The following is a 20,156-nucleotide window of genomic DNA, read 5'->3' on the forward strand; positions in this document are numbered from 1 at the left end:
TAGCAGGCTTGTCAACATGGTTGACTCTTTAATTTCAAGGCCAAGGGGTTCAAAAAGGGGTTTCGGCATTCGGAGTTCTTACCGGTGAAGACCCCAACCGGGTCATGGCATTCGGAGTTCTTACCGGTGAAGACCCCAACCGGGTCATGAGGTCTACAGTTGTCTCTTTAAATTCAAGCCTGAGGGGTTCGAAAAGGGGTTTCGGCATTCGGAGTTCGGGGGTTCGTACCGGTGAAGACCCCAACCGGGTCATGAGGTCTACGATTGTCTCTTTAAATTCAAGCCTGAGGGGTTCAAAAAGGGGTTTCGGAGTTCGGGGTTCTTACTGGTGAAGACCCCAAATGGGTCATGAGGTCTACGGCTGTCTCTTTAAATTCAAGGCCAAGGGGTTCAAAAAGGGGTTTCGGCATTCGGAGTTCAGGGTTCTTACCGGTGAAGACCCCAACCGGGTCATGAGGTCTACGGTTGTCTCTTTAATTTTAAGGCCAAGGGGTTCAAAAAGGGGTTTCGGCATTCGGAGTTCTTACTGGTGAAGACCCCAAACGGGTCATGAGGTCTACGGTTGTCTCTTTAAATTCAAGCCTGAGGGGTTCGAAAAGGGGTTTCGGGCGTTCAACTTTTTTCTTTCAGGTCCTCGGCCTCCCTCTAGCAGGTCTATCTCTTGTCAACATGGAGTTCGGGGTTCTTACTGGTGAAGACCTCTACCAGGTCATGAGGTCTCCTTCATTTCAAGCCTGAGTGGATCAAAAAGGGGTTTTGGTGTTCAACTTTTTTCTTTCACATTGGTCCATCTCTCTAGCAGGCTTATCAACATGGAATTTGGGGTTCTTACAGGTGAAGACCGCAACCGGGTCATGCGGTCTACGGTTGTCTCTTTAAATTCAAGCCTGAGGGGTTCGAAAAGGGGTTTCGGGCGTTCAACTTTTTTCTTTCAGGTCCTCGGCCTCCCTCTAGCAGGTCTATCTCTTGTCAACATGGAGTTCGGGGTTCTTACCGGTGAAGACCTCTACCAGATCATGTGGTTTACAATTGTCTCCTTAATTTGGTCATGGAACAGTTCAAAAAGGGGTTTTCGGTGTTCAACTTTTTTTTTCAAGTTGGTCCATCTCTTTAGTAGGCTTGTCAACATGGAGTTTTGGGGTTCTTACTGGTGAAGACCCCAACCGGGTCATGTGGTCTATGATTGTCTCTTTAATTTCAAGGCCAAGAGGTTCAAAAAGTGGTTTCGGCATTCAACTTTTTTTTCAAGTTGGTCCAGCTCTCTAACAGGCTTTTCAACATGAAATTAAGGATTCTTACTGGTGAAGACCCCAACCAGGCCATGTGGTTTACAATTGTCTCCTTAATTTGGTGACGAAATAGTTCAAAAAGGGGTTTTGGCGTCCAACTTTTTTTTTCACGTTGGTCCATCTCTTTAGTAGGCTTGCCAACATGGAGTTTGTGGGTTCTTACTGTTGAAGACCCCAACCAGATCAAAAAACGTTTTTTTGGCATTCAACTTTTTTTTTCTTTCACGTTAGTCCATCTCTCTAGCAGGCTTGTCAACATGGAGTTCGGGGATTCGTACTGGTGAAGACCCCAACCGGGTCATGAGGTCTACGATTGTCTCCTTAAATTCAAGCCTGAGGGGTTCTAAAGGGGTTTCGGTTGGTCCATCTTTCTAGCAGACTTATCGACATGGAATTTGGGGTTCTTACTGGTGAAGACCCCAACCGGGTCAAAAAACTGTTTTTTGGCATCCACCTTTTTTTTTTTTTCAAGTTGGACCATCTCTCTAGAATGCTTATCAACATGGAGTTCAGGGTTCTTACTGGTGAAGACCCCAACCGGGTCATGTGGTCTACGACTGTCTCTTTAATTTCAAGGCTGAGGGGTTCAAAAAGTGGTTTCGGCATTCACCTTTTTTTTTTCAAGTTGGTCCATCTCTTTAGTAGGCTTTTCAACATGGAGTTCGGGGTTCTTACTGGTGAAGACCCCAACCGGGTCATGTGGTGTACGACTGTCTCTTTAATTTCAAGGCTGAGGGGTTCAAAAAGTGGTTTCGGCATTCACTTTTTTTTTTTCAAGTTGGTCCATCTCTTTAGTAGGCTTTTCAACATGGAGTTCGGGGTTCTTACTGGTGAAGACCCCAACCGGGTCATGTGGTGTACGACTGTCTCTTTAATTTCAAGGCTGAGGGGTTCAAAAAGTGGTTTCGGCATTCACCTTTTTTTTTTTCAAGTTGGTCCATCTCTTTAGTAGGCTTTTCAACATGGAGTTCGGGGTTCTTACTGGTGAAGACCCCAACCAGGTCATGTGGTCTACAACTGTCTCCTTAATTTGGTGACGGGCAGTCCGGGACACGTGGTCACCCTAATAGCCACCACCCTGAACGTGCTCCTGCAGTAGTACACTACGATAACCGTGCCACCTATGGCGTAGTTGAATGACAAAGACACGCATGAGCATTGCAGAACATGAACGCAAGGTATTATGGGACGTGTAGTCTTAGCTTGCCAGCGTACATGACCATGCTCTCATTTTTACGTGTCTCCATTGAGGTGGTCTTAACACTCAAGCTTCCTGTGGTGCCCCCCACCTCACATGATACCACAGTGCCCAGGGAAGCCTCCTCTCCTGCCCCCCTGTCCCGGCTTTGCTAGCATAGCCACCACCCTGAACGTGCTCCTGCAGTAGTACACTACGATAACCGTGCCACCTATGGCGTAGTTGAATGACAAAGACACGCATGAGCATTGCAGAAAATGAACGTGAGGTATTATGGGATGTGTAGTCTTAGCTTGCCAGCGTACATGACCATGCTCTCATTTTTACGTGTCACCACTGAGGTGGTCTTAACCAAGGAATAAAGCTCATCTACCATATATATTGCATATACAAGAGTAATCACATATGCAATGCAGGAGCTAGGGATATATATTCGTTCGGTAGGGGGGGGGGGTATCTGATCCTGGGTTGGGTATTAATTGCTCGGTGTGGTTTTTGCTTGAGAGTAAACAGAGCAGTTGATTATCTACTCCAGGAAAATACTGGCGTGCACAGAAGTATGTCGATAATACGTACAATATTATGAAGGCTGCACAGCGCTGGCATCCTATAGGTCATACATTGCTTCGCTTTATCCATTTAGAGTGAATCATGTGCTGATGAAGCAGATCATTAGTTATACTGTAATTAAGATAAACTGAAACATAGATAGAAATCGCTGGGATAATAAGACATTGATTATTGTAATCACTGTGCAATTACTGGGGCCGAGTCGATGGAGAGAGGTTTCCATAAATACAACATAAAGTGGACGCAGCGGCCACTTGCTGACTGACGAATATTATATTTTCACATTGAATTCAATCTGCTCGTTACTCTGATTAGAAGTTATACCCCATATACGTATTTCATCTATTTATATTCTGTAGGGCTTCTATAGCACACATGTCCGCCTCTGGGCTATAGGAGCTTACCATCAAAAGACCTTAACATGGCCATCCATTAACACACCGAGGCTCGTATGGTCAGAAAGATGGCCAACTTACCAGTACGTGTATGGGGTTTGGGTTGAAATCCCACATAGACATGGGAAGGAGAAGTAATAGAGGGAAGAAGATATCATGGAATACTGGAATCTTACAAAGACATGAGTGGAATGTAGAGTGCTGTTCCATGTAGACATGAGGGCATTATATATTGGAACTCCATGTAGACCTGGGGAGCAATTATATGGGAACCCCACCTAGACCTGGGAAGAAGATATATTGGAACTCCATGTAGACATGAGGGCATTATATATTGGAACTCCATGTAGATATGAGGGCATTATTAATTGGAACTCCATGTAGACCTGGGGAGCAATTATATGGGTACCCCACCTAGACCTGGGGAGAAGATATATTGGAACCCCATGTAGACATAAGGATAAGATATATAAATACCCCACAAAGACTTGGGAAGTAGATATATTGGAACCCCATGTGGTCGTAAGGAGAAGATATATGGGAACACCACAAAGACCTGGGGAGAAGATATATGGGAACCCCATGTAGACATAGGGAGAAGATATATAAGAACCCCACAAAGACTTGGGGTGTAAATATATTGGAACCCCATGTGGACATAAGGAGAAGATATATTGGAACCCCACAAAGACTTGGGGAATAGACCTATAGGAACCACATATTGACTTGCAGAGAAGACGTATTGGAATCCCATGTAGGCATAAGGAGAAGATATACAAGAACCTCACAAAGATTTGGGGAGAAGATATATTGGAACCCCATGTGGACATAAGGAGAAGATATATGGGAACCCCACAAAGACTTGGGGAGAAGATATATTGGAACCCCATGTAGACATAAGGAGAAGATATATGGGAACCCCACAAAGACTTGTGAAGTAGATATATTGGAACCCCATATAGACAAAGGGAGACGATATATAGGATCCCCACAAAGACTTGGGGAGAAGATATATTGGAACCCCATGTAGACATAAGGAGAAGATATATGGAAACCCCACAAAGACTTGGGGAGTAGATATATTGGAACCCCATATAGACAAAGGGAGACAATATATGGGAACCCCACAAAGACTTGGGCAGAAGATATATTGGAACCCCATTTGGACATAAGGAGAAGATATATGGGAACCCCATGTAGACATAACGAGAAGATATATAAGAACCTCACAAAGACTAGTGGATAGTTGATAGATATGGAGATGAGACATATTGGAACCCCAGGTAGACATCGGGAGAGGATATTGTGGTACACATCATAGATATGGAGATGAGACGTATTGGAACCCCAGGTAGACATTGGGAGAGGATATGGGGGTACACATCATAGATATGGAGATGAGACGTATTGGAACCCCAGGTAGACATTGGGAGAGGATATGGGGGTACACATCATAGATATGGAGATGAGGCGTATTGGAACCCCAGGTAGACATCGGGAGAGGATATTGTGGTACACATCATAGATATGGAGATGAGACGTATTGGAACCCCAGGTAGACATTGGGAGAGGATTTGTTGGGATCCCAAATGGACTCTTTGTAGTCATAAGCCTCACCATTGGCTGGACTGGTCATGGTTTTAAGGGGACAATCAATGCATGGTACATAAAAGGTTGACGTTTTCATAGCACACAACAACAGCACAAGTATCTACAGAAAAAAAATCATTTGGAAAAAAAACACAACAGCCAAAAGGGCTTTAATCATTCTGGGGTTGGAGGATCGACATTCCGATCAGCTATTATTTCCTCTTGTTTGTACAGGATTCCCCCCCATGCACTTCCCTTTCTTTCCGCACTCAGCAAACCCTATCGGGAGGTTATTTGGGTTTCTGACTAAATTAGCCCTACAATGAGTTTCCTCTACGGAAGGCCTTGCAGCCTCCCTCCGCATCCGATTTTCTGAAGGAAAGCCGATCACTATGAATTATGCGAAGGGTCGTCTTGCTTCGACAACAACTTGGCAGCACCAGACAGACAAGTTTATTGGCTCGTGACCAAGCGGCAAGTAAAAGTATGTACCAGCGTGGCGGGGTCACTTCACCGGGCTCCCCCGGGACCAAGGTTTAATGTGATGGATCTCCTGCACTTACTCACCACTTTATCAATACGGTATATACAAAAAAAAAAATGGAGACAATGTATTATGCTGAGCTATAAAATAAATTTTAAGCACACGTACAGAAAATATTCTAGATACAAATAGGTAAATCTGAAAGCCACTTATATTAGAAGCAGAAACCCTAATAGGATGACATGCAACTAAATTGCTCTGTGCACCTGCTCTGCATCTGCTCTGTGCTCTGTTCCTCATTCAGATTCAGAAGACCTTATTAATCCCAGGGAAATTTATATAAAAATTTCCATTTTTTCTTTTAATAACATACTTTTTTTTTTTTCACCTGTTTTCATCTTTCGTTGCATCCTTACATGGCATTTCTTAGGACAGGTTTCCTGACGGTGTCAACCATGGCAACGGGTGACAGAGCAGGACCACAAGTGTGAGACAGAGCATTGTCACCTTATAACAGGAAGGGCCTGACCATGGATCTTCATGGCAGGACCACAGGGTGACAATGCAGCAGCACAACTGGCAGACAGGGACAGAGCGTGGTCACCCTATAACCAGAAGGGTCTGAATAAGGATCTGCATGGCAGGATCAAAGGGCGAGAATGCAGAAGGACAACTGGGAGAGAGGGTCAGAGCTTTGTCACCTTATAACAGGAAGTGCCAGAGCAAGGACCTTCATGGAAGGTGACCACGCAGGAGCACCATTGGGAGACTGGGTCAGAGCGTTGTCACCCTATAACAGGAAGTGCCGGAGCAAGGACTTAATTGGCAGGACCACAAGGTTACAATGCAGGAACTCAATTGGGAGACAGGGACAGAGCGTTATCACCCTCTAATAGGAAGGACTTAAGGACCCGAGCAAGAAACTATAGGCAGGATCACCAGTTGAAAACGCAGGAGCACCATTGGGAAACAGGGTCAAAGCGTTGTCACCCTATAACAGGAAGTGTCTGAGCAAGGACCTTCCTGGAAGGTGACAACGCAGGAGCACCATTGGGAGACAGGGTCAGAGCGTTGTCACCCTATAACATGAAGTGTCTGAGCAAGGACCTAATTGGCAGGACCACGAGGTTACAATGCAGGAACTCAATTGGGAGACAGGGACAGAGCGTTGTCACCCTTTAACAGGAAGGACTTAAGGACCTGAGCAAGAAACTATAGGCTGGATCACCAGTTGAAAACGCAGGAGCACCATTGGGAAACAGGGACAGAATGTTGTAACCATTTAACAGGAAGTGCCGGAGCAAGGACCTTCATGGATGCTGACAACGCAGGAGTACCATTGGGAGAAAGAGACAGAGCGTTGTCACCCTATAACAGGAAGTGCCTGAGCAAGGACCTTCATGGAAGGTGACCACAAGGTGACAATGCAGGAACTCAATTGTAAGACAGGGACAGAGCGTTGTCACCCTTTAACTGGAAGGGCCTATGCAAGAACCTCCAAGCAGGATCACCAGTTGAAAACGCAGGAGCACAATTGGGAGACGGGGACAGAGCGTTCTCACTCTATAACAAAAAGTGCAGGAGCAAGGGTTTTCATGGACGGTGACAACGCAGGAGCACCATTGGGAGACAGGGTCAGAGCGTTGTCACCCTATAACAGGAAGTGTCTGAGTAAGGACCTTATTGGCAGGACCACAAGGTGACAAGGCAGGAACTCAGTTGGGAGACAGGGACAGAGCATTTTTTTTCCCCAAATCTGGCATATTTTTTTAAGACGTAAAACTGTCCCCGGATGCGTTGGGTCAGCTCCAACCTATACCATAGCGATGTACACACACGAGGAGAAAAGGTGTCTCGTTAGGGAGTTAATGTGATTTTGGTGGCAAGTCGTGTATTACATGGGGGGGGTACACGGCCCCCATACAACGGCCTGGCTCCATTCTCACACTGAATGCCCCATTTTATTTGTCGGGACCCTCCCTCTGCAAGGCCTGTGACCCCAGCGCCATATCTGTGAATGGGATCTCTCACGCTCCAGTAAACTTATCAGAGGCAACACAAGACAAACTGTCTCTTAAACACACCATATGGTGCATTAACTTCCACTTAACACAGTTCAACCCCCCACAGGCTGCTAGCTGGTGTGTGTTTGTCTATTTGTGTGTGGAGGGGAGGGGAGGGGGGGGGGGGCAGTGAAATACCAAAGAGCTTGCAATTCAATACAATACTTTCTTTTGGCGCTGAACAGCTTGATATCTCTGCAGTGGTCTCTCTAATGAGCAGAGGGAGATCGCTGCTTTCATTCGAAGGCGCAGAAGCGATGGCAATGGTTCATATTAAAATATGGAATTCCAGGGACCCATCACCCCTCCTGAGCAAATGTGCCAAGTAGTGCGGGCGCCATTTTTTATTTTTTTTATTATAAAATTTTATTATTTTTACTAATACCGGTATTATTATTATTACATAATTTTTAAATACATATAATGTGTAAATATATACATATTTCTATATTTATATGTTTTTATATATATTTGTATATATATTTATATGTTTTTATATATATTTGTATATATATTTATATGTTTTTATATATATTTGTATATATATTTATATGTTTTTATATATATTTATATGTTTTTATATATATTTGTATATATATTTATACGTTTTTATATATATTTGTATATATATTTATATGTCTTTATATATATTTGTATATATATTTATATATATATTTATAAAGTAAATCAAGAAAATGGATAAAATGACATTTCAACAGGGGTGTGTAAACTTTTTATATCCACTTGATGGCCCGGATTCACATACATCGGCGCATATTTATGCCGCCGTAGCGTATCTCTTTTACACTACGCCGGCGCAGCGCACAGAGGCAGGCACTGGATTCACAAAGCACTCGCTCCCACTCGCTCTGAGGCCTGGTACACACGATAGGAATGATCGTATCCGCGGATAAATCCTCTGGCGGATTTGGATCCGTTGGCATGTACTCACCATCGGATCCAAATCTGCGCGGAATTCAACCGCGGTGACGTGTCGCGCCGTTGCCGCGATGATGACGCGGCGACGTGTGCGACGCTGTCATATAAGGAAATCCACGCATGCGTCGAATCATTACGACGCATACGAGGGACGGGTTCGGACGGATCGATCCGGTGAGTGTACAGACCACCGGATCGATCCGCTGGAGCCGATTCCAGCGGATAGATTTGTTAGCATGCTAACAAATTTTTATCTGCTGGAAATCGGAAATATCCGCGGATAAATATCCGCTGGAACGTACACACCAGGGGATCTATCCACTGAAACCGATCCGCTGAGATTTTTCAGCGGATGGATCCTCTCGTGTGTACGGGGCCTTAAAGATACTCTGGGTTTCCTCGGCGTTAGCCAGTGTAGGTGGAAGTGGGCGTGAGCCATGCTAATGAGGCGTGACCCCATGCAAATGATGGGCCAAGCGCCATAGAAGTACTTAAAATGAACGGCGCATGCGCCGTCCCGTGTCGTCATCCCAGTGCGCATGGTCAGAATCACGTCGAAACAACTGCCTAAGATACGTCGAATCACTGCCTACGGCGTGAACGTAACCTACGCCTAGTCATATTCACGTACAACGTAAACGACAAAAGATACGACGGCTTGTGTTTACCGCTGAAAAGCGTTATGCCGCGTACACGCCATCGGATTTTCAGTCGGAAAAATCCTTGGATGGTTTTTCCGACGGAATTCCGCTCAAGCTTGCCTTGCATACACACGGTCACACAAGAGTTCTCTGAACTTTCGACCGTCAAGAACACAGTAATGTACAACACTACGACGAGCCGAGCAAATGAAGTTCAATGCTTACGAGCATGCGTCAAATTGTTTCCGAGCATACGTCGGAAATTTTGCGCGTCGCAATTGCTACAGACGATGGGAATTTGCGATTGGATTGTTTTGAGACTTGCTCTCAATCTTTTGTTGGCGGAAATTCCGACAGCAAAAGTCCGATGGAGCCTACACACGGTCGGAATTTCCGACCAAAAGTTCACATCAGACTTTTCTTGTCGGAATTTCCAACCGTGTGTACAGGGCATTAGTTACCAGTGTGTTTTAGTAGGTAGCTGGCACCCAAAACTTTGATTGGTGCCCAGCGTTCGATCCAAAATAATAAGTTATTTGCTCAATTCTGTTTTCGAAGTAAAAATCAAATTGAACTTGGGATTGAAAGATCAGGTTTCCATGTGTGCCCGGCTCATGACCTACATCTGTGGACTTAGGGTTGGCTTTAAATAGACGGATAATAGCTAGCAATGTATGGCTTGTGATAGCAGGGCCATTTGATCATAGAGAAGGATAATGAGGTCGGTCAAAGGTGCTTATTATCACACAAGGAGACCTTATCTGGCTGAGGATCATGATGGATACCCAGCACTTTGACTCGTAAACAGCTGTCAATTAAAATTAGTGGACTATTCAGTTCTTTCTTTGATGGAAAATCAGATTGACAATGGACAATTTAGCAAAATGTTGGAAGATACCACCAAATACGTTGGAAATATGTGTGAGAAACAAGGAGATATTTGCCCCTAAAGCAGTCAAAGGTGCTTTTCATGGCACAAGGGGACCTAATCTTGCTGAGAATAGTGGTTGGTACCCAACATTCTGATTACTTGCCCAACAGTGGGCAAATATCCCCTGACTTCTCACATACTCTACAATCTTATTGTGCAATATCTTCCAACATTTTACAAAATTGTCCAGTGTTCTGAGAAGAATCCACACTCTATATCTGCAGTAGATCTGGGATCAGGGGTCTATTTCCCTACCCCGTGGAGGCTTTCTTAAAAAATATGGAAATTGCATGATAATGAGCACCCAAGTCAGTTAAAAGTGTTTTTTATGGCACAAGTAGACCTAATCTTTCTGAGCATAGTGGTGGGTACCCAAAACATGCTGATTACTTGCCTAACAGTGGGCAAATCTCCTATATCTCCTGGATTCTCACATATCTGTCTATCCTATTGTGCAAGATCTTCCAAAATTTTACAAAATTGTTTAGTGTTCTGAGAAGAATCCAGAATCTTATCCTCCGAGATTCTATCCTCCGCCACATAGTGGTGGTACCCAAAACACGCTGATTACTTACCTAACAGTGGGCAAAAATCTCCTGGATTCTCACATATCTTTCTATCTTATTGTGCAAGATCTTCCAAAATTTTACAAAATTGTTCAGTGTTCTGAGAAGAATCCAGAATCTTATTCTCCGAGATTCTATCCTCCGCCACATAGTGGTGGTACCCAAAACACGCTGCTGATTACTTGCCTAACAGTGGGCAAATATCTCCTGGATTCTCACATATCTGTCTATCTTATTGTGCAGGATCTTCCAAAATTTTACAAAATTGTTCAGTGTTCTAAAAAAAATCCAGATTCTTATCCTCCGAGATCAGGGGTTAAAGGCCTTAGTTCCCACCCCATGGAGGCTCTTTTCCATAATACAAAAACTGCATGATAACGAGCACCCAAGGCAGTCACAAGTGCTCTTCGTGGCACAAGTAGACATAATCTTGCTGAGCATGGTGGTGGGTACCCAGCATTCTGAATACTTGCCCAACAGTGGTCAAATGTCTCCTGGCTTCTCACATATCTGACTATTTTATTGCCCAGTATCTTCCAACTTTTTCCCAAATTTTCCAGTGTATCTCCAACAGATCTGGGGTTAATTTACTTTTTTCCTACCCCATAGAGGCTTTTTTTTTAAAAAATTGAAAATTGTGTGATAATGATTACCTAAGGTAGTCAAAATGTCCTTTATCTGCCCAGTATCTTCCAACTTTTTCCAAAATTTTCCAGTGTATCTGGGGTTAATTGACCTTTTTCCTACCCCATGGAGGCTTTTTTTTAAAAATTAGAAAATTGTGTGATAATGATCACCTAAGGTAGTCAAAATTTCCCTATGGAACAAGTAGACCTAATCTTGCTAAGCATTCGATTACTTGCCCAACAGTGGGAAAATATCTCCTGGCCTCTCACATATCTGACTATTTTACTGTACAGTATCTTCCAACATTTTCCAAAATTTTCCAGTGTTCTGGGAAAAATCTGCATTCTTTATCTCCAGCAGATCTGGAGTTAAGGGCCTGTTTTCCTACAGAATCAACAGATAAAATCCTCAAAGGCCATCCTAAATCCTCAAAGGCCTCTTTTACTACCCCATTGAGGCTTCTTTCAATATTAAGAAAACTGCATGATAATGAGAACCTAAGGCTGTCAAAAGTGTTCCTCATGGCATAAGTAGACCTAATCTAGCTGAACATGTTGGTGGGTTACCCAACACTCTGATGACTTGCCCAAGAGCGGGCAACATCTTGCTTGCTTCTCACATATCTGACAATCTTATTGTGCAGCATCTCCCAACATTTTCCATATTGTCCAGTGTTCTGAGAAGAATCCAGGCCCTTATCTCCAGCAGATCTGGGGTTAAGGGCCTCTTTTCTCACCCCATGGGGGCTTTTCTTCTGCATGCTAAGAGATTAGGGGCCTGCACGGCCTCCCTCCTTCCCTCGGCGCTCATTCGCCCCCACCAAGTTTCACGCTGTCAGTTGACACAAAGGCAAAGAAAGCATGAAAAGGGGTAAAGTAGATTAACTCTGCAAAAACAGCTTTTAAAAATCTGTTAAGGCTACTCAGGGGACAGGAAGGGGGCTTAGGAGACAGCCCAGGAACAGAGAGACAAACTGGCACAAAGGGACAAGTCCGCACAAAGGGGGACCCTTTCAATGGATGGATGACTGCGATTGTCTGTTTTCTTAGGGGGGGAGACATTAATCATATGGGGACAAGCAGTTCAGGCAGACGTTGACGTCCTTCCTTTCACTCTTTAAAGATCTCGGCCAAGAAAAAAAAAAGTTTTCTGCTTCTCCAAACCAGCAGTCGCATATTTTTGTTTGGATGTAAGAAAAGTCGTATAAAACATCAGGATCTGTAAAAATTTTCTTATTTTCCCCCCTTTTCCCCCCTTCAGCCCCAGAGACCATTTGGCTGCCCAAAGACCAGAGCACTTTTTTTGCGATTCTGCACTGCGTCGCTTTAACTGACAATTGCGCGGTAGTGCGACGTGGCTCCCAAACAAAATTGGCGTCCTTTTTTTCCTACAAATAGAGCTTCCTTTTGGTGGTACTTGATCATCTCTGCGTTTTTTTTTTTTTTTTCCCCAAAAAATATATATAAGAAAAAAATGTTTGCTCAGTTTAGGCCGATACGTATTCTTCTACATATTTTTGGTAAAAAAAATCGCAATAAGCGTTTATTGATTGGTTTGCGCAAAAGTTATATCGTCTACAAAATAGGGGATAGTTTTATGGAAATGTTATTAATATTTTTTTTTTATTAGTAATGGCGTCGATCAACGATTTTTAGAGGTTGTGACAGATGGCAGACAAGAGAAGTCAATGTCAAGGCAAAAGTTGTGGCAGGCACCATGCAAGAGTGGTCTGTACCCAGACAGAGGTCGAGGCAGTCAAAAGTGGCCAATGACCAGGCAGAGGTTGGGACAGGTGGCAGACAAGAGAGGTCCATATCCAGGCAAAGGTCAAGAGTGGTCCATGTACTGGCAGTGGTTGAGACAGACAGCAGGCAAGAGGGATCCATATCAAGGCAAAGGTTGAGGCAGGCAACAGGCAAGAGTGGTCCGTGTCCAAGTGGAGGTTGAGGAAGGCAGTATGGAAGAGGGATCCATATCCAGGCAGTAGTTAAAGCAGGTGGCAGACAAGAGTGGTCTGTACCCAGACAGAGGTTGAGGCAGGCAAGAGTGCTCAATGATCAGGCAGAGGTTGGGACAGGTGGCAGACAAGAGAGGTCCATATCCAGGCAAAGGCCAAGACAGACGGCAGTCAAGAGTGGTCCATGTCCAGGCAGTGGTTGAGGCAAGCAGCAGCCAAGAGTGGTCCGTGTCCAGGCAGAGGTTGGGACAGAAGGCAGACAAGAGAGGTCCATATCCAGGCAAATGCCAAGACAGGCGGCAGTCAAGAGTGGTCCATGTCCAGGCAGTGGTTGAGGCAGGCAGCAGCCAAGAGTGGTCCGTGTCCAGGCAGAGGTTGAGGCAGGCAACAGCCAAGAGTGGTCCGTGTTCAGGCAGAGGCTGGGAAAAAAGGCAGACAAGAGAGGTCCATATCCAGCTAAAGGCCAAGACAGGCGGCAGTCAAGAGCGGTCCATGTCCAGGCAGTGGTTGAGGCAGGCAGCAGCCAAGAGTGGTCCGTGTCCAGGCAGAGGTTGGGAAAAAAGGCAGACAAGAGAGGTCCATATCCAGCCAAAGGCCAAGACAGGCGGCAGTCAAGAGTGGTCCATGTCCAGGCAGTGGTTGAGGCAGGCAGCAGCCAAGAGTGGTCCGTGTCCAGGCAGAGGTTGGGACAGAAGGCAGACAAGAGAGGTCCACGTCAAGGCAAAATTTGTGTCAGACACCAGGCAAGAGTGGTCAATGACCAGGACAGGCGGCAGTCAGGAGTGGTCCATGTCCGGGTAAAGTTGTACTGTAATGCCCATCTTATGAAGTTGGGAGGCACGTGGAAGCAGCCAACCAGCAATCATCTTCCATTAGTCTGACGCCAAAAATAAAGTGCTCTGTACTGACTGTCCCTTTAAATAATATAGATTCTTTTTTTTTGATGGAAGATGCAAAAAAAATCTCCTGCGTTCCTTGCAATGATCAGACAGCATATGATTAACGAGGAAGAATGAGAGTTTTGAAGCAGCAAAAATCGGTAGCTTTTGGTTGCCGTGTCAGCGCGACGGAAACTTTCTGTCATCCGAGCAGAAAATCCGTCATAAAGCGGTAACACTCAGCCGTGCCGGGGCCGGATGCTGGAGGATGAGCCGTCACTCATAGACATAGGCCGGGGCGCCATCAATACCCGCTCACCCCTATCTCAGCACCAGCTGATCTAAGATGGGGGCTCCAGACTTCACACAGCCCTCTGCTCCTTCATGGAAGGTAATGAGCTGTGCATCACCACAATTCCAGATAATTGAGTAGAATTACACTTTGACGGAGACTAAAAACATTTTAAAAGATGCAGAAAATGCTTTAAATCTCAACTCCGGGATAAGCAAACATTGTCTAAATACAAGAGCAGTGATGTATTATGGCCTAGGCCGACAAGGCCCAGGCCTAGGGCGGCACTTTGCGGGGGGCGGCGAAATCCCATCCCCCCCTGCCCCCCTGTGCTCATCCCACCCTGCCCCCCTGTCCTCATCCCACCCTGTCCTCATCCCACCCTGCCCCCCTGTCCTCATCCCACCCTGTCCCCATCCCACCCTGCCCCCCTGTCCTCGTCCCACCCTGTCCCCCTGTCCTCATCCCCAGGGCCGGATTCCAGACAAGGCCAACAAGGCCAGGCCTCGGGGCGGCAGTGGGTGCAGGGGCGGCACTGCAGCTGAGAGGAGAGGACACTTTCACTTTCATTTCGGGAGTTCCCCCCTGTCATGTCACAGATGGTGAGAGGAGAGAAAACAGAGGGAGATGGTTCTCAATGTAATTTTCGGCAGCAGCACCCCCACCTCTCAATGTCATATTCGGCAGCAGCACCCCCCCTTCCCCGCTTCCCAGTGTCCGGCGGATAGTGTGCGGCGGGGGCGGCATTGAAGGATCCGGCCTTGGGGCGGTAAAGGGAGTAAATCCGGGCCTGCTCATCCCACCCTGCCCCCGTGTCCTCATCCCACCCTGCCCCCCTGTCCTCATCCCACCCTGTCCCCATGTCCTCATCCCACCCTGTCTTCATCCCATGAAAATGACAGAGCGGGTCTTAAAAAGGAAGGGGTGCGTCATATATAAAGTAGGAGGTGCGCGAGTTTCACCAGGCCTAGGGCGGCACAAAACCTAAATACACCCCTGTACAAGAGCCGTATATATTCTTACTGGAAGCTTTGGGGCCTAGTATTTATAAAAGATTAGTTGGCCAAATATTGCACACATTCCTACGTGCTGCATGGATTTTGCCTGTAATTTCTCTAATAGAGTAATCACTAGGTTCGTTGGCTCCATCTAGTGGGCAAAATGACGTATCGCTTTCATGCTGCACAAGTTCTGGCTATAATTGCTCTAATAGAGTAATTCCCTTAGTTCCATCTAGTGGCCAGAATGTGGTATTGTTTTCTGAAGTAGCCCAATGAGAGAATATACAGCATTTTTGCCACTAGATGGCACAATTGTTGGCTGTAATTTCTCCAATTGAGACAGAGTAATCCTTAGGTTCGTTAGCTCCACCTAGTGGGCCAAAATGTGGTATAATTTGCATGCTGCACAAATTTATGCCATAATTTCTGTAATAGAGTCAACCCTATGATCGTTAGCTCCATCTATTGGCCAAAAATGTAGTACAGTTTTCTGAAATACGGAGAAAATATCTCAAACCAAGATACGACGGCATCTGGGTTAGACCCGACAGGCGTACGCCTTCAGATCTAAGATGCAATACTTCGGCGTCCGGTGGGTGGCGTTCACGTCGTTTTCCGCGTCGGGTACGCAAATTAGCTATTTACAACGATCCACGAACGTACGCGCGGCCGTCGCATTCTCTTACGTCGTCTCTAGTAGGCTTTTTCCCGGCGTATAGTTAAAGCTGGTGTTTTGCGGCGTATAGTTAGACTTGCCATGTTAAGTATGGCCGTCGTTCCCGCGTCGAAATTTTGGGACGGCGCATGCGCAGTTCATTCAGCGCGGGGACGCGCTTCATTTAAATGAAACACGCCCCCTAATCGCCGATTTGAATTCCGCCGCCAGAGATACACTACGCCGCCGTAACTTACGGCGCCAAATCTTTAAGGATTCGAAATTACGCCAGGTAAGGTAGGGCGGCGTAGCGTATCTCTGATACGCTGCGCGTGTGCAGATCTCTGTGGATCTGCCCCTTATATTTTATACAGTATATATATTTATATTTTATACTGTATAGATATTTATATTTTATACTGGATATATACTTATATTTTATACTGGATATATATTAATATTTTATACAGTATATAAATTTATATTTTATACTGTAAATATACTTATATTTTATACAATATATATATTTATATTTTATACTGTATATACATTTATATTTTATACAGTATATATATTTATATTTTATACAGTATATATATTTATATTTTATATTGTATATATACTTATATTTTATACTGTATATATTTATTTATATTTTATACAGTATATATATTTATATTTTATACTGTGTATATATATATATTTTTATGGTGTATATATAATACATTACGCTGATCCTATGCAGGTCTGTTTCTATAACAAATAAATTCGGAAATGATTGCGGCTTCCCTCTAATATAAATTGTGGCCTGGGAAGAAGTCTGTGGCGGAATCTTCCCTCCAGCTGTCGGATCGCCGTCTCTGCGCAATGTAACGCCGCCATCGTTTTGACTTCCCCCGACAGCCTCGGCAAAACATGACAAACCAGATTTCCAAACAGATATTTCCCGTCCGCCTGTCTGTGGGCCGGCGTTGTTATCCGGCTGTCATTGTCGGAGGTTTTCTCGCCGCGTCGTATCTCCTCGTCTCTCTATTTGCCGTGTAATTACTCAATCTCCCGAGTCAGACAGGCGTGTGCGCGGGACCGGCGAATCTCTCCCAGACGCGGCGTTTCCGGAATCTTCTCTTTTCTCTTTTCCCACAGGATCCAATTTGTTTTAAAAAGAGTTATTTTAAGGAGATCTCAAAGTCCCAACTTTTTATTTATTTTTTCACAGAACGCCGGTTCCTGAAGATAGGTGCGTGCGTGCGCTCGGCGTGCGAATGAAAATGTGCGCTGGAGCGTGAAGCGCTGGTTGTGCCGCTTTTTTTCTGCTTTAGCAAACCTGCTGAAACCGAGGTGATAACACTTCACCGCCGCTCTGCGGATTTTTTTTTTGTTTTCTTTTTATACCGAAGGTCAACAGCGGTTCGGCTTAAAGAGAACCGGTCACGACTGCGTTTTGGTGCAAGAATCAGAAATAATTTGTTCCAGAAGCATGCTTGTAATCCAAAGCACTTGTATATCAAAGCGAATTTCCCCATAGGAAATAATTCCTATGGTCCCTAGGGCAACCCCCCCCTTTTGTGTTTTGTGCGTTAGCACCCAAAGCCCCCGACCACAATTTGCAGCGGCAGCACCCCCCCCCCCCACTTCTCAATTCACCCCCCCGCTCCTCAATTCACGCCCCCCCCGCTTCTCAATTCACGCCCCCGCTTCACACCCCCCCTTCTCAATCCACGCCCCCCCGCTTCTCCATTCACACCCCCCCGCTTCTCAATTCACGCCCCCCGTCTCTCAATTCACACCCCCCCGCTTCTCAATCCGCGGACCCCGCTTCTCAATTCACACCCCCCACCGCTTCTCATTCCGGGCAATCCGGGACAAGTGGTCACCCTATGTGGAAGCCCAGGATGCTTTGATAGCGCCCTTCAGCTCTTCTGCATTGTGGGGTCTGGTGTCTCTCATCTTGTGGGTTTCAGGTCAGGTGAGTTTGCTGGCCAATCAAGCACAGTGATCCCATGATCATGTGACCAGGTATCGGTACTTTTGGCAGTGTGGAAGGTGCCGAGTCCTGCTGGAAAATGAAATCAGAATCTCCATTAAGCTGGTCAGCAGAGGCATGAAGTGCTCTTGAATTTGCCGGTAGAGGACTGCGCTTGATTTGGACACAGAGGACCAACACCAGAAGATGACACGACTCCCCAAACCATCACTGACTGTGGAATATTTTGCATTTCATTTGTAAATCGAGGTCTCAGAGTCTGGAGGAGGAGTGGAGAGGCGCAGAATCCAAGTTGCATGAGGTCCGGTGGGAAGTTTCCACAGTCAGTGATGATTTGGGGAGTCGGGTCATCTTCTGGTGTTGGGCCTCTGTGTTCTATCAGTCAGTGATGATTTGGGGAGTCGGGTCATCTTCTGGTGTTGGTCCTCTGTGTTCTATCAGTCAGTGATGATTTGGGGAGTCGGGTCATCTTCTGGTGTTGGTCCTCTGTGTTCTATCAGTCAGTGATGATTTGGGGGGTCGGGTCGTCTTCTGGTGTTGGTCCTCTGTGTTCTATCAGTCAGTGATGATTTGGGGAGTCGGGTCCTCTTCTGGTGTTGGGCCTCTGTGTTCTATCAGTCAGTGATGATTTGGGGAGTCGGGTCATCTTCTGGTGTTGGGCCTCTGTGTTCTATCAGTCAGTGATGATTTGGGGAGTCGGGTCATCTTCTGGTGTTGGGCCTCTGTGTTCTATCAGTCAGTGATGATTTGGGGAGTCGTTTCATCTTCTGGTGTTGTTCCTCCTGTGTTATATCAGTCAGTGATGATTTGGGGAGTCGGGTCGTCTTCTGGTGTTGGGCCTCTGTGTTCTATCAGTCAGTGATGATTCTGGGAGTCGGGTCATCTTCTGGTGTTGGTCCTCTGTGTTCTATCAGTCAGTGATGATTTGGGGAGTCGGGTCGTCTTCTGGTGTTGGTCCTCTGTGTTCTATCAGTCAGTGATGATTTGGGGAGTCGGGTCGTCTTCTGGTGTTGGTCCTCTGTGTTCTATCAGTCAGTGATGATTTGGGGAGTCGGGTCGTCTTCTGGTGTTGGTCCTCTGTGTTCTATCAGTCAGTGATGATTTGGGGAGTCGGGTCCTCTTCTGGTGTTGGTCCTCTGTGTTCTATCAGTCAGTGATGATTTGGGGAGTCGGTTCATCTTCTGGTGTTGGGCCTCTGTGTTCTATCAAGTCCAAAGTCAGCGCAGCCCTCTAGCAGGTTCATGACAGGTTCTCTTTAACCCTCAGCAGCTGGCAGTTGTCTCCGCGTATTCCCACCGCAGATGTGTGGTGACACCTACATAAGTGAGTGAAGTGAAACGCCGACACTCCATTGGGTTATAAATATTAGAATATAACGAAGGAGTAAATAGGTGAGACTGAATATTTCTGGCACGAGGCGTCTGGCAGCTGTAGGCTGGAAGCCAAAAACACGATCCGGGACTATATCTATATACCATATGGTATACAGCTGATTGCCGACCTCTGACCCCCGTGTAGCCAGCGGGCGTGAAACTCAATCACCTCTCTCTTCTGTCTTGCCAGGTTTCGCAGCTCACTTTGCACAGCAGCCGTCGGATCAGGTGGTCGTCGCCGGCAAGTCAGTGACTCTTCCCTGCATTGTGTCTGGTTACCGAGGGACGGTGCAATGGACGATGGATGGTTTGGCGCTGGGGGCGGAGCGAGATCTTCCAGGTAAAATAAAAAATCGTAAAATGTTTTTAATCTGTTAGTGATCTGCTCATAGGGGTGCACATAGGGTGTGGCAGGTGTGCCCAGGCACACCCTAATCATGTGATCATCAGATGTACAGACCCGGGAACTCAGCACAGGGATGGTGAGAACCCCTCATAATGGGCACAGCGGGTGTACAGACCTGGGAACTCAGCACAGGGATGGTGGGAACCCCTCATAATGGGCACAGCAGGTGTACAGACCCAGGAACTCAGCACAGGGATGGTGGGAACCCCTCATAATGGGCACAGTGGGTGTACAGACCTGAGAACTCAGCACAGGGATTGTGGGAACTCCTCATAATGGGCACAGAAGGTGTACAGACCCAGGAACTCAGCACAGGG

The 20,156-nt window shown here is 46.0% G+C and overlaps 1 protein-coding gene across 1 annotated transcript in view; it reads left to right on the forward strand.

Annotated features, from left to right (window-relative positions):
• Window positions 1-20,156, forward strand: part of KIRREL2 (kirre like nephrin family adhesion molecule 2) — a 41,400-nt gene that overhangs the window by 5,309 nt on the left and 15,935 nt on the right. Inside the window, exon 2 of the mRNA XM_040327091.1 lies at window positions 19,624-19,773. Coding sequence (XP_040183025.1) covers window positions 19,624-19,773 — 150 coding nt within the window. The remainder of the gene's footprint in view (window positions 1-19,623; window positions 19,774-20,156) is intronic.

This window comes from Rana temporaria, chromosome 10, assembly GCF_905171775.1.
Source record: "Rana temporaria chromosome 10, aRanTem1.1, whole genome shotgun sequence".
In the NCBI taxonomy this organism is placed as follows: Eukaryota; Metazoa; Chordata; class Amphibia; order Anura; family Ranidae; genus Rana; species Rana temporaria.